The following is a 12,730-nucleotide window of genomic DNA, read 5'->3' as shown; positions in this document are numbered from 1 at the left end:
AATGGCTTGAACCCCGTATCCAAACCAAGTTTGCCTACCTGGGGAAGACTGGATATATAATCATCTTGTGGAAAAGGCAATAGTAATAGGCAATCTAATGCATAAATTGTACTTTTGCTGAGATGTATGTCGCTTTGGACACAAGTGTCTGCTAAATGAATTAATGTAAATGTAAATGTAATAGACAATCTGGCATGACAATGGACTCGATGCCCATTGCAGTCACCCACGCTTTCCAGCACCTTGCTTTTGCCCCCAGTGCCCATGCAACTGGGAAAAGGCTGCCTGACCCCAAAAGAACGACAGCACCGGTTCAGGAGGGGCCTCTGCTTGTACTGCAGAAGCCCCGAATACTGTCTTATGGCCTGGCCCCGAAGGCTGACTCCCGTAGACCCCGGAACAAAAGGTGAGTGACCCCTTCAGCTCTCCTCGCAGCTCCTGGTTCCTATTGTCTTACTTTGGGGGGTGATTCAGATCTCGGCTATGGCATTCATAGACTCTGGGGCAGCCAGCAGTTTCATGGATATTGCCTTTGCGGAATCTCAGGGCTTCCCCGCAGGCTATTGTGTCATAGCATTATGGGTTAGCGCTCTCGACACAGTGCAGGTTTTGTTCTTCACCCATTTTAGGTTCACAGTCTGGTATAGACCTGAGTTCAAGAACACCGAAGTCAACACCCTGTCCAGGGCGGATGACAAGGACCTAGAGCAGGCTGAACCAGAGCCCATTATGCCTCCCCCCTGTTTTGTCCCCCCGGTCCAGGGGCAGTTCCTCCAGGACTTCAGAGAAGCCAAGGAGTAGGAACCAGGACCAGCAGGAAAACTGGAGGGTGAAGATCATATCCTGGTAAGGTTCAGACTCTTCCCTGCTGATTAGTGCCAGGTGCTGGTGCTTGGGGAGCAATTATGGGCATAATAACTAAAAATACATGATTATTTTTCCCATTTAAAATAATGGGAAATACGCTCTTGATATCCAAAACTTTGATATCGGCATTTTTATCAAAATGTATTAATTTCATAATCAAGGGATACTTGTATTATAATGTTTATAGTTCTTATGGATTATTAGAACATTTTTTATTATTGTATGAGTACACATAATTGTTAAACGTATTTTTTATTTTTTACGGTCCCCTCCCCTAACCATGGTGTAAGGCATCTCACCTTTCCACACTGTTTGCACTTGCCCTCCTGCCTCCTCCGGTGGACCCAGTGGTGCCGAACAATGGTGGGCTGAAATCCACACATCTGCATTAATACATCATTTTCATTCTTCATTCATTTTCTCATTCTCTAGGGCACAGGGTCCATCAATGCATGAAAAACTGGTTTAAATTCCGACATTCTGTTTTAGGTTCGGCCTTCGGAGACAGATGGAACACTCAGACTGAGTGAAGGAAGGACACCGTATTATGATGTAAAAGCCAGAGATGAGAACATCTGCCTGGCATCTTTCCAGTCAGACAGTGTTGCTAAGGGAGGGAGATGATACCTTGGTCTGGACCATGCAGGCCGTCGCTGTGCGGTTAGCCATTGCTATGAGGCTCCGCAGGGATGAGGGCTTTTTTAGAGCTCTTCGGCCAAAGATCGGCTAAGGGGAGCACAGCGTGACGGCAGAAAAGGGGATGGAGCAGAACATGGAAATGAAAAGGGATGAAACAGACAAGAAAAGAAAAAAATGAAAAGCCAAAAGATGGGTAAAGGAAGGTGTAGAACAGAGTAAAAGGAAATGCAGCATGGCTGATGAGGGTGAGACAGGAGAGGAGAGTGGACTCTGCACACAGACACTGGTGTCCAACACATGAGGGGCCATGCTGGAACATGCACTCTGATCTGTGTTCACCTTACACTGCCCTGTGTGTAGGACTCTGGCTTAGCGTGCAAGTGATATAATTTAACCTCCCCCAAAATAATTAAATTAAAATACTGAGATCTCCCTTAAGGTCTTTAAAACTGCAGCATCATTGTTTCCATGATCAAAGTTTTAAACGTATCTCAGAAGACGCCTACCTCCCGTATGTTTCTCGATCCTGATTCCCGAAATGATGGCTTACACCGGAAATTGATCTGCAGGACAGAAATAAAAGCACACAACCAGGCAGTGTTTTTAACATAATATTTTACTTCTCAATTTTATATCATATTAAATATTAATTACTATTACGTTCCATTAAATATAGATTACTGTAATTTAGCTAATATGCAACTTGAAAGCACTTGAGTTTGTGTCAGTGTTGGCCTTTATAATAGTTACAGTACAGCTGTGAAAAAGAGGCTTCCAGAACATTCTCTGTGTCAGTTCCGGCTGCTGCACTCACTTTTTCCAGCTGCTCAATGCAGATCGTGTGGACCACTATCTTGCAGGCGGCACACTTCTTTCGAGGTACTGATTTTTGCTGGGGTATCATTAAAAAAAGGAGGAGACATGATGAATAAGGACAAGTCAATGTAAGCACACTTGTGAGATGCAGGGATGACACAAAAAACTGTGTCTCAACTTGATAAATCTTTGCAAACAATTTCACAGATGAGGTTTTACTCTTCTCCGCAACTCTCGTCCGAAATTTACAGAATTATGCTCAAAGAAAATTTTTTTGTTTGACATGGGGAACAAGTTTTGACAGCATGGGAATAAGTAACCACTTGACAATACCAGTTATCTTATGTAGAAAAATAACACCCTGCACTTATAGATGAGGATCACAAGGGGGGGCCATCAACACAGATTTTAACCTGTTCATGTTTTTAAAGTAAGTTTCACACCAAATCCAGACAGCACCTTTGAATGAGACTATGTAAAGAACAGGACGAGTAGGTATTTCTTCCTATTTGTGTGATGTTTTACAAAGTAAAAAGCTCAAATAATTTATTAATTATTAAAAATTAATAATAATAATTAATTTTTAAGCTCTATTCGACGTCAATGCCCTTTCAAATCGAGTTCTGACTCCTGCAGGCACGGAGCCCTCACAGGGAGCCTCTTCTCCCATCTGTCACCCCGGTCTCACTCGGGCAAAGGGAGCAGCTGTTCCCTCCAACAGGAAGGGGGCTCAGGGGCTCACCAGTGTTCTGGCGATACAGTGCTGCTCTCCAACGTAGCAGAAATCCCCGGAGACGTTGGTCTCGAACCAGATGTGCTCCCCATAAAGAGCGTTCTCCTGAAGCCGGAGAGAGGAACACATGTGACGTCACCAGCAGAAATGCTTTTCCTGTTTTGAGGATTAACAGACATAAACATCTGAAACGAAACCTGGAAACAATCGAAAGAACATTTTTGTCCTGGCACCAAGCAATACACAGCAGGGCAAGTTCTAAATGACTGCATTTAGGTATTAAAGAACATCATTGTGGATAATGCCCTGTTCACTTTGCAGTCTTTTACAGAACGCATTCCCTTGTTTAGTTGACGCCTTTACCCAAGGAGACTTACAATGATTTCCCCATTTATACAACTGGGTCCTTTTTCCTCCAACAGTTCAGGAAAAGTTAAAAATCACACCTAAATGCTATTTACATTTGCCCCCTTTATGGTAAAACCATCTGGGCATCTCCTGTTTACTGCTCAGCTGTTTGATGGTGCTGCGCCTGATGTGAAGCAGCATCGCTGTTCCGTTCACCTTTGTGTGGCTTTAATATGAGGAAATCACACATCAGTCATCAATAACTGTAGAATGTTCACAGCTGCCTAAAAATGTGTTAAAATAGCAGGGTAACGGAAAATGTATTCACACACACACACACACACACACACACTTTCAGAACCGCTTGTCCCATACGGGGTCACGGGGAACCGGAGCCTACCCGGCAACACAGGGCGTAAGGCCAGAGGGGGAAGGGGACACACCCAGAACGGGACGCCAGTCCGCCGCAAGGCACCCCAAGTGGGACTTGAACCCCAGACCCACCAGAGAGCAGGACTGCAGTCCAACCCACTGCGCCACCGCACCCCAAAATATATTCATCTATCCACTATTAGTAAGTTCTTATCCAGTTCAAGGTCATCGGGGCTTGGAGCCTATTCCAGGAACATACGGTGCAAGGGGGAGGAACCGTAGATGGGATGCTGAGTTTGGACCCACAGTGTTACCTACTGCAATGCCATGCTGTCAGAAATTGAAAATGTTTATGCAGATTTTTTTGGACAAAAGGGGCACCTACTTCATCTCCTGTCCACCCACAGCCCCGCCCCCCCCAACCACGCCTTCTCTAGCACAGCCACGCTGTGAACTCACACTCCAGTCCACGGTGCTGCGGATCTCCCGCTCCTGGTCGCTTCTCACCACAGCCGAGGCGCAGGGCTGGCCACTCAGGTGCTGGAGGCCCGCCTTGGCGATGGCTTTCCTGCAACCACAAGAACGCAGACCCTTTTCAACACCTTGCTCTGCTCGCTGTGCCGTTACTTGCCTATCTGAGTTGTACGAGTGGAGACATAGGACTGCATGAAGACCTCAGGTGGTATTACAGTATGACAGCCACAGAGAGCTACCAGCTCTACAAGTGTTGGATACCTAAATCACATATCACACACAATCTCATTGGCATTAGGATATTGTCATCTGATGAGCGTAACGGTGCGAAAATATTTACTGCATTAATACCATGAATGAAGTGAGAGCTACACGGCAGCGCAGACAGTGATCCGCTTCCACATGTTGGCAATGAATAGCATAAGAGTGACTGTGGATAAGATGATACAGCTTAGAATGAAAAAATCTAAAATCTTGAACCTGTTTTTGTTTTTTACATACGTGTCAATTAAAAGTTCCTTAATAAACCATGGTTCTGGACCATGGACATAAAGCGCCTAGTTACTGGTTTCAGTTTCTTATGTGTACGGTCCATCAGGCCTCATCATGAAACTGAGAGCTAATGTTTCGCTATTTGGTACCTTTGGTGGGCAGTTTGTGTACTAAAGAAGGACCTGGGAGGAAATATGTCTGGGAGGGTCTCAGCACAGTTAGCTTCCAAGGGACCATGATGATGTGGTATTGCATCTAAGTTCAGGTTAGGATGGAAGGAAGGATTATGGCTACTGATACTAGGCACAGTGATTTACTGCACATAAAAAAAACGTTCTTAGAATGTCAGTGATTTTCTTTAGAAACAAGAAACTACTGTAAAGTTACACGCTGTATACAGTGAAGAAATAAGGCAGCCCCAACCATGAGAAACATCTAACTATGCCTGCATGGGCACTTCCTCTGCTCCAACAGTATGGAATCCTACATGTCCCACAGCAAGAAAAACTCATGTGATCAATGCTGCCTCATCTTCATCGCAAACCAGAGACACAGCATAATGGGAGAGAATTATGTTTAACCTTCTAAAACATTCATCTTCTATCTGAACACAGAATGGCCATAACCTACAAAGTCTGGGACAAACTCTTAATGGGTCTTTGGTGATTAAAAAAAAAAAATCATCATGAAATACTGTGGACCATTAAATGGTACAAAACCAGAAACCATTCCGCCTTCTTGAAATTGCAAAAATGTGATGAAGTGAATCTGGAAATACAAAAACTGCAGGGTAAGGAGTACAGCTGTGCACTCTTATGGAAGTAATGGTCTACATACGAGAGAAACCCACTCCATGTTTCCAGCCGGGGGTCATAATAGGCACCCTGAAGGTGGCTCAGAGAGCCCTTTCGGACTGGGGACCTCCAGCAAGAGGAGCAATTCCGGTACAAAGAGCTCCGCCCCCCAGCGAGCGAGCTCCTCCGACTGGGCGGTGGCCAGGCGCTGGATATGCCAGAGACTACGGAGCTGCGCCGCTGACTGGTGCGCCAGTAGCGTCCGTAGAGGCCATTGTAGCTTCTCTCACAATGCACAGCATCTGCGGGCAGCAGGTGAGACGAGTTGCGGCGCAGGCAGCGAGGGGCGCGAAGGAGGGATCGTGACTGGAGGTTTTCCACGGTCACGCCTTGGCAGACCTCCTGGTCCCACCACATGGTGGCATCTTCAAGCTCCTTATCAGACAGCCCTACCCAGCCAGAGGCCGGGGGCTCGAGAGGTTCACTGCTGCTGCCCTCTGATGGACTGCCTGAAGGCAAACTCTCCTCATCGTCTTCTTCATCGGAGTCGGTGCAGGAGAGACCGTCCCCACGGGCCTCTGCCTGTCGTTCTGCAATCTCCTCTTCCTCGGCCATCTGGATGAGGCTGGCCAGCAGCATGGAGGGGCCCAGAAGGTGTGTGTCAATGGTGCGCAGCTTGCCACCCTGCCGACGCCGCACCGCAAAACGAGGGTTCAGGCTTGGAGTGGTGGTACTGGACCGGCGCCGGGCGTAGTAATCCTCGGCCAGCCGACGACCAGCCGGACCCTGGGTTTCGGCTACAGAGGAGGCTCCTGGCATCTGCACACTAGAGCGGCGCCGCTGGGTGAGTACAGCAGAAGGGAGGCCCACGCTGGAGCGTCGACGGGCCTTGCCAGTAGGCACGGCAACGCTGGGCCGTCGGTGCCGGGAGTACTCCGGCCCACCCGCCTCCTTCCTCCTGAAGTGGCGACGGAAGAAGGTGTCCATGTCGAGTGCGGAAGTCTGGTAAAGGGCTGTCCTTTGCTATGTAGTCCGCGGTAGCTGTTGGTGTGAAAACCATGCTGTCAGCAGTGGGCACATGGGGTCTCTTTCTGAGGGAATGCAGTACCAATCGCTCAACGCCAGAGGGAGAGCCAGGATGCAGTGCCGTTGCCGTAGCTACATAAACAAAGCTGTGGCATAGAGAAGATGGCAATTCTCACCGTACCTGAACTGAGATCCTAATTATTGTGAAAAAGTTTACAAAATTTCAAACCCATCCACAGAATCTACCTCACTCCAGTGCTTCTTCATAGCATGTCCCCTGGGATATCTCAGCTGTGTTTTAAATGCAAGACCATGGTAGGTACTTTGGTACATTCATTCTGGGAGTGTGACAGGACATTTTCTCTGTTTTCTGTTAAAGGACAACCCAAATGCTTTTGGTGGACAACCGGGTAACTTTTGCTAAAGCAATCTGGGGTATGTGCTATGCTAGAAAATAATGCAACACGGGGCAGGATTCAAACCGCGGAGCCCAAAAGGTGGCAGCTCTAAACACTGCAGTACCTTCTACTTTTTGGGAAGTTATGGAACATGGACTAATTTTTTTTTCCTTACTTAGCAAAAAACAAAAAATTCATTTATTTTATTTATTTATCATTTGATTAAAAAAAAAAAAACAGATCTTTGACGGCATGGGGCAAGCTTTAAGCTGTAAAAATGGCTTCATGTAGCCAAAGTTAATATTTCATTGTTGTCGTCTACACTTGAAGATGCCTCTGTAAATGTGTGGATGGTGGAGTTGTTTCTTTTACTTGAACAAATAGTATTTGAGGTGTATGACAATCCAGAGAATTCTCTCCCAGACCTTATTAGATGGTGTTATGTGACCACACCTATGAAATAATGAAGAGTCTAGACCTTTGGTCCTTGTTCCATGTATGTAGCTATATACAATAGTCCAGTTTCTCAACATTTCTGCGACCTAGTGCTCTTAAGAAAATTTAAGAAATGAATAAGAAGCCACAAAATCCTGGCAAAAAAAAAGTGTACCAACAAACTATCCCTGGAAGCACCTCCAATAGTACAGTAAACCTTTTACTCGCGAACTGAGTGCGAGGCTTTACAGCAGTGCCTTCGTTTATTTTGGGTGCTCGCCAGTAAGCCAATAAGATGCAGTACTGTCAGAAATCAGGGGATATTTCTGCCAAAGCCCGTGGAGGCTTTTTAAACAGCTAATCGGATATCCCTTCTTACAAACGGTGCCCCACAATTCCGTCATTCACACTAGCAGCAGCATGAAAATGATCGAGAGCTTGGAGTAAAACGAGTCATAGGAGCACACAGTACAGAATAAAGGAGCCTCTTGGTCTAGAACTATACTAAAAATTATGTTTTCATTTATTTTAGTGTGAGACAAAATATCTCCAAAGCACACGTAGCTCTTTAGTTAATAAATGTGTGGACCATGTGTGGCGCCGCTTAAGAAGGAAGTTGGTGACCACTGACCACAAACTTCCGAACTAATCATTTTCTGCACAATTCCCTCTTCTGACCAGAAGCACTTAACCACATGTTTTATGCTCATACTTCTCCTTTTGTGGCTTCCGGTGGAACATGCTAACACGTGAAACACAATTTCCTGTAGCTACAGTACAGTATCAGTGTAATGTATGATTCCATCTGGGCAACCTGGACAGAAGAGCGAAAGCAAAGCAAGCCACAAGTGTCTTACATCTATGGCTACCTTGCTCTGAGGAGCTTGGAAGTGAAGATTAGCGATTACTTTGTTAGTTATCACAAATTAGCTATGGCTTTTGGGCCAACCTTGTAGCGAAACACCACTCCCGAATGAACAATAATAACACAAATTTCTCATATCAACAAGGGAAATCGGGGGCAGCTGGTGATGTAGTGGTTATAACTGCCACCTTTGGACTTGAAGGACCCAGGTTTAAATAACCTCTAGTCTTAGTACTCCTGATTTGTACCCTGAACTGATACAAAAATACCCCACTGCAGTATATACTGTAAATGGTTAAATCACTGTAATTCACTTTGGCGAAAGGCATCAGCTAAAAAAATGAACTTTGCTTGCTTTGCTGATGGGATATCACAATCAGGAGTCTTCATCAGGACTGCACCTCTATGACATTTCTTTATGGAAATAAGTCTGTTATTAGCTGGAGAAGGACAAGGGTTCGCATCGCTAGGGCCCCCTGACCAAGTGAGATACAGCAGGGTACTCTTCGCACCTAGCCTCGCTCTGCTGAGACATTACTGTTGTGTCGTTGCAGCCCCTGAGCGTCTCTCCCTCTCGGGGAAAGGTCAGTTATGTAAGTCCCGATCAAGTGTCTAGAATGAGACACACCGTCCATTTAAGGAACGTTCTCGCTGGTTTTCCAAGCCGAGGCGTGGCCTTCTTGCCGCTGCCAAGTCGTCTCTGCAGTGTTGTGAGAAAGTTTGGCACTCAGTGGACCGAGCTCTCGTCTCAGTTCATCACAGGGCTAAGCTTGCGAGTGCTCGGGAGAGGGAGCATAACGCAAATAACTTAAGTAGAACTTCTCAACCTCTAACAGAGCTGCAGTTTACACTAGTCTGCTTACAGTACCGATAAAGCGAAAAATCAAATTCAAGAAATTGGAATAGTAACTGTAACTCTTGTTCAAAAATGTAAAACTGACCATTTTATCATTTAAATTGGATTATTTGACAACAGCTATTGCAGACTGAGACATTGAGATTCTTGATGAGATTGCATTTTCACTCCTTGCAAATGCCTAAATTTGTTGTGGAATAGGTTAACTTGCTTAATTTATGACAACATAGAGGAGCACAAACCTCAGGCAAAAACGTATTCAGCACTAAAAATCCAGCACATTTGCTGATCTCAGAGACTGGAAGCAATAGCCCTTTAAGATGTCATCGCTCTTGATTTTTTGACATCATGCATGTCCCAGCAGGCATGGATGCCAAGAAAAGCTTCAGCTCAGACTCACACCACCCTAACTCTGAAACCTGAGTGACAGAATTGAAAGTTGCATTAAAAATGTCACTTTTTTTGTATTAGCAAAATCTGATTAGAATAAATGGATTATTCATTCGAGACTTATTTGCTCAGAATGTCTCACATGCAGAAGTGACCACGTTACACTAAAATCTTGCAGCCGTTCACCTACGGGAGTTTCTTGGAATCACTACAGATCCCCATCTGCATATCCTGGAACACTTGACTGTTCCCATTATGATGGAGATATGGTATGGGTTTCTGGAATTTGGTGAAACACCACCGTACTTCTCAATTTAACGGTTTGATGAAGCACTGAACCGTCAGCCTGCCACCACTTGCTCAATAGCAAGGGGCAGCTCTTTAACTCCCGGGGTCATCTGCAAATACTGGCACCCATTTTCAATGACGTGGTCGATGGGGCATTTCTCGTGAACGGAGTCAGGCCCTTGTATCACCGCAGTGTCTGCTTCTCACTGAGAATCAGAACATCTTCCTAGTTTATTGAAGCACTTAATCTGCTCTGGGTGTCAGCCAGATGTCTTCCCCTGACAGCCATATGACCCCAGTATAAGTGATCTTACAGAGTGTGTAGGGGGGGTTAGAAAGCAGGAAGGCACAGCAGAGTTTATCTTTTGCAGTAAAGAGGGCAGGTGGACAGTTAGAGGGCGACTGAGTGATGGCGCCCGTCAGAAGGTTCCCTCGTGCTCTTACATGTGCCAGGCACCCACGCATCTCTTCTCCATTTCAATCTAAAACAAACACTAAATCCTCCTGGAGCTCTTTGATGTGACTCATTGTCTTTTCTTGATAGAACAGGAGCTGGGGGGGGAGTACAGGCAAATGAAATAGGCGATTCAGGGCGAGGGGTTGGGAAAGGGGTGAGTTATGTGAATAATAGGACAAGGCAGAGAGGAGATTGTTTCTGCTGCACCCAGAGAATTAATTGATTGGTGACAGTGCTCACAAAGTGGAAGGGGGGCTGCCAGGTGAGAACAAGACATACATGAAAGTAATACACGATGCTCAAAACGAAGACAAGTTAAGCATGCTGTTTGCATAATGAAAGGCCGACTCTAACAATAAATTTGTCCTATGGCTATCAATCCAAACCCAGATTTAATTCAGCTGTTGAACGGCATTGGGTCTTTTTTTACATGTACATTAACATATTCCTTTAGCAAACCCTTTATCAAAGCTGATGCTTTTCAAACATGAGCTAAAAAAACTCAGCGTGCAAAATTTCATTCAACAGCAGTTGAAGACCTTTAGATACAGACAGTTGATCAAAGCACAGCTTGTCTGATACCACTGTTTTGCTGGCACTTGTGACTCGAGCAGTTGTCTATAGAAAAGAGCCTCACATTGCAAAAGCATGGTATCAGATGTCCAGAAGAGGGTCTGTAAAATAAAGTGTTTTAGACCATTCTTTAATGTCGGGAAAGATTCAGTGGTTCTGAGGGAGAGAGGGAGCTCCCAGCCACATCCGAGAAGTAAAAGGCTTTCCATTTTGGACCTTTCAGTAGCAGGACAAATGTTTTCAACAATACTGAAAGCTCAGAAGAATTCACAAAAATCAAGCACTGTGGTTCCCTCCAAACTGTTTGGGGGAGATGGTAAGAAAAATAGACTCACTGTATTTACTCGAATATAACTCATACTTTTTTTCCCCAAAATTCAAGTTAATAAATTGGGTTGCAAAATATGCAGGATTTTTCAGAAACTAAAGTTTATCAGGAAAAAATTAAATTGATGTTTATAATTAAATTCTCAGTATTCGGTGTTTGTAATGCAAGTTTCTGTTTACGCCAACATCGCATATTAAACTCAGTCACTGTAAACTCGCACCCTGTTGCTCGATGGCCATGTTTTTCTGCGAAATCAATAACTTTGAGTTTAAAACTCGCTCTGTAACTTTAATGTTTCTCCATTTTTCAAGCAAAACTTACCAGTAATTAACAAGACTTGAGATACGTTAGGAACAAAGCTTCACAAATGACTCATGAGAAGTGATCTGAAAGCGGAGCATAAAACGAACAACGGTAGGCCGTTACGCATATGATTGGTGCGCCATTAACAAAGATTGCGCGACTCAACAACAAAGGCAAGCCGACGATTATCGAAACGCTGATTCTATTTAACCAAATTCCAAAATATATAAAACTGCCATAACAACACTGATTATCTATTTCTTACGGTTTCAAACTTTTTTCATGTGCAAGGTATTTGCGAAACTTTTTTGATTTCTTTTTTCGTATAGTAAAATTATGAGACGCGAGGACAAGTTATATTAGAGTAAATATGGTATCTGGCAAGGAGAACTCATCAAATAACAGGCTTTTGTTACAGCAGTTTCAGTTTAAGTCAAAATTTAATCTAATCGAGTCACATGATGCAAAAACTCGCTATACAATCCCACTCATTGATCAAGCACAATTTCTATCCCCACTACATTTTTCATTATCAGAATTCATAAGCCACATTTATGTCACTAACCAAACACAGTTTACAGCAACCACAAAAAGTCTTCATAGCTCTTAGACGGAACTCACCACATGGATTTGCTAAGCAGCATCATTTAGTGGCACACTTGAAAGTAACAGAGTTGTAAATAAATGTTGCTCTAAATGTGACGAAAACACATCACAAATATGTATAAAGTGCACAGCATGGAGGAAACCAAACTCAGCAGCCAACCATACTGCACAGCGTGTGGGCCACTGCAATGTGCCGGTTAAATTATGTGTTTGACTTTGTTTCAGGAATATAATTCACAAAACAGACATAAAACACATCAATGAAAGATTATATGGATCTGACACTTTTCTCCAAAGCAACTTAGAATTATTTCCCCATTTATATAACTGGTTACTATTGCTGGAGCAGTTTAGCATAAGTACCTTGCTCAAGGGTAGGATAGTCCAAGGTAGGGATTGAACTTGCAACCTTTGGGTCCAAAGACAACAGCTCTACATGCTACACTACCAACTGTCCAACACACATGGCCAACACAGGTGTATATGAAACTAACAAATAGATAGACAAAGTAATTAATAAATAAAAGCTACAGCCCTTTTAACAGGCTTCGCCTGCTCCAACAAAACAGAGAGCCATCATGACTCTGGACTAAGGGTGTGTGGGTTCAGTGGAGTCCCCCAGGGTTGCCATTTATGAGACCAGGAAGCCCCAAACAGCAATCCCACGACC

The 12,730-nt window shown here is 44.4% G+C and overlaps 1 protein-coding gene across 4 annotated transcripts in view; it reads right to left on the bottom strand.

Annotated features, from left to right (window-relative positions):
* The window catches only part of LOC108929066 (diacylglycerol kinase zeta-like), a 104,246-nt gene that overhangs the window by 49,024 nt on the left and 42,492 nt on the right, over nucleotides 1-12,730 (bottom strand). For 2 of the 4 annotated variants that reach the window (XM_029253487.1, XM_029253488.1), the window contains exons 2-7: nucleotides 5,579-6,576; nucleotides 4,235-4,343; nucleotides 3,065-3,160; nucleotides 2,321-2,398; nucleotides 2,013-2,069; nucleotides 1,167-1,235 (exon numbers count right to left, since the gene is read on the bottom strand). In XM_029253487.1, the coding sequence (XP_029109320.1) occupies nucleotides 1,167-1,235; nucleotides 2,013-2,069; nucleotides 2,321-2,398; nucleotides 3,065-3,160; nucleotides 4,235-4,343; nucleotides 5,579-6,522 (1,353 nt within the window). In that variant the 5' untranslated portion in view covers nucleotides 6,523-6,576. The remainder of the gene's footprint in view (nucleotides 1-1,166; nucleotides 1,236-2,012; nucleotides 2,070-2,320; nucleotides 2,399-3,064; nucleotides 3,161-4,234; nucleotides 4,344-5,578; nucleotides 6,577-12,730) is intronic. The other 2 variants (XM_029253489.1, XM_029253490.1) reach the window with 1 other exon arrangement.

Source organism: Scleropages formosus, chromosome 7 (assembly GCF_900964775.1).
Source record: "Scleropages formosus chromosome 7, fSclFor1.1, whole genome shotgun sequence".
Taxonomy (NCBI): Eukaryota; Metazoa; Chordata; class Actinopteri; order Osteoglossiformes; family Osteoglossidae; genus Scleropages; species Scleropages formosus.
This window is presented reverse-complemented; position numbering and strand designations above follow the sequence as displayed.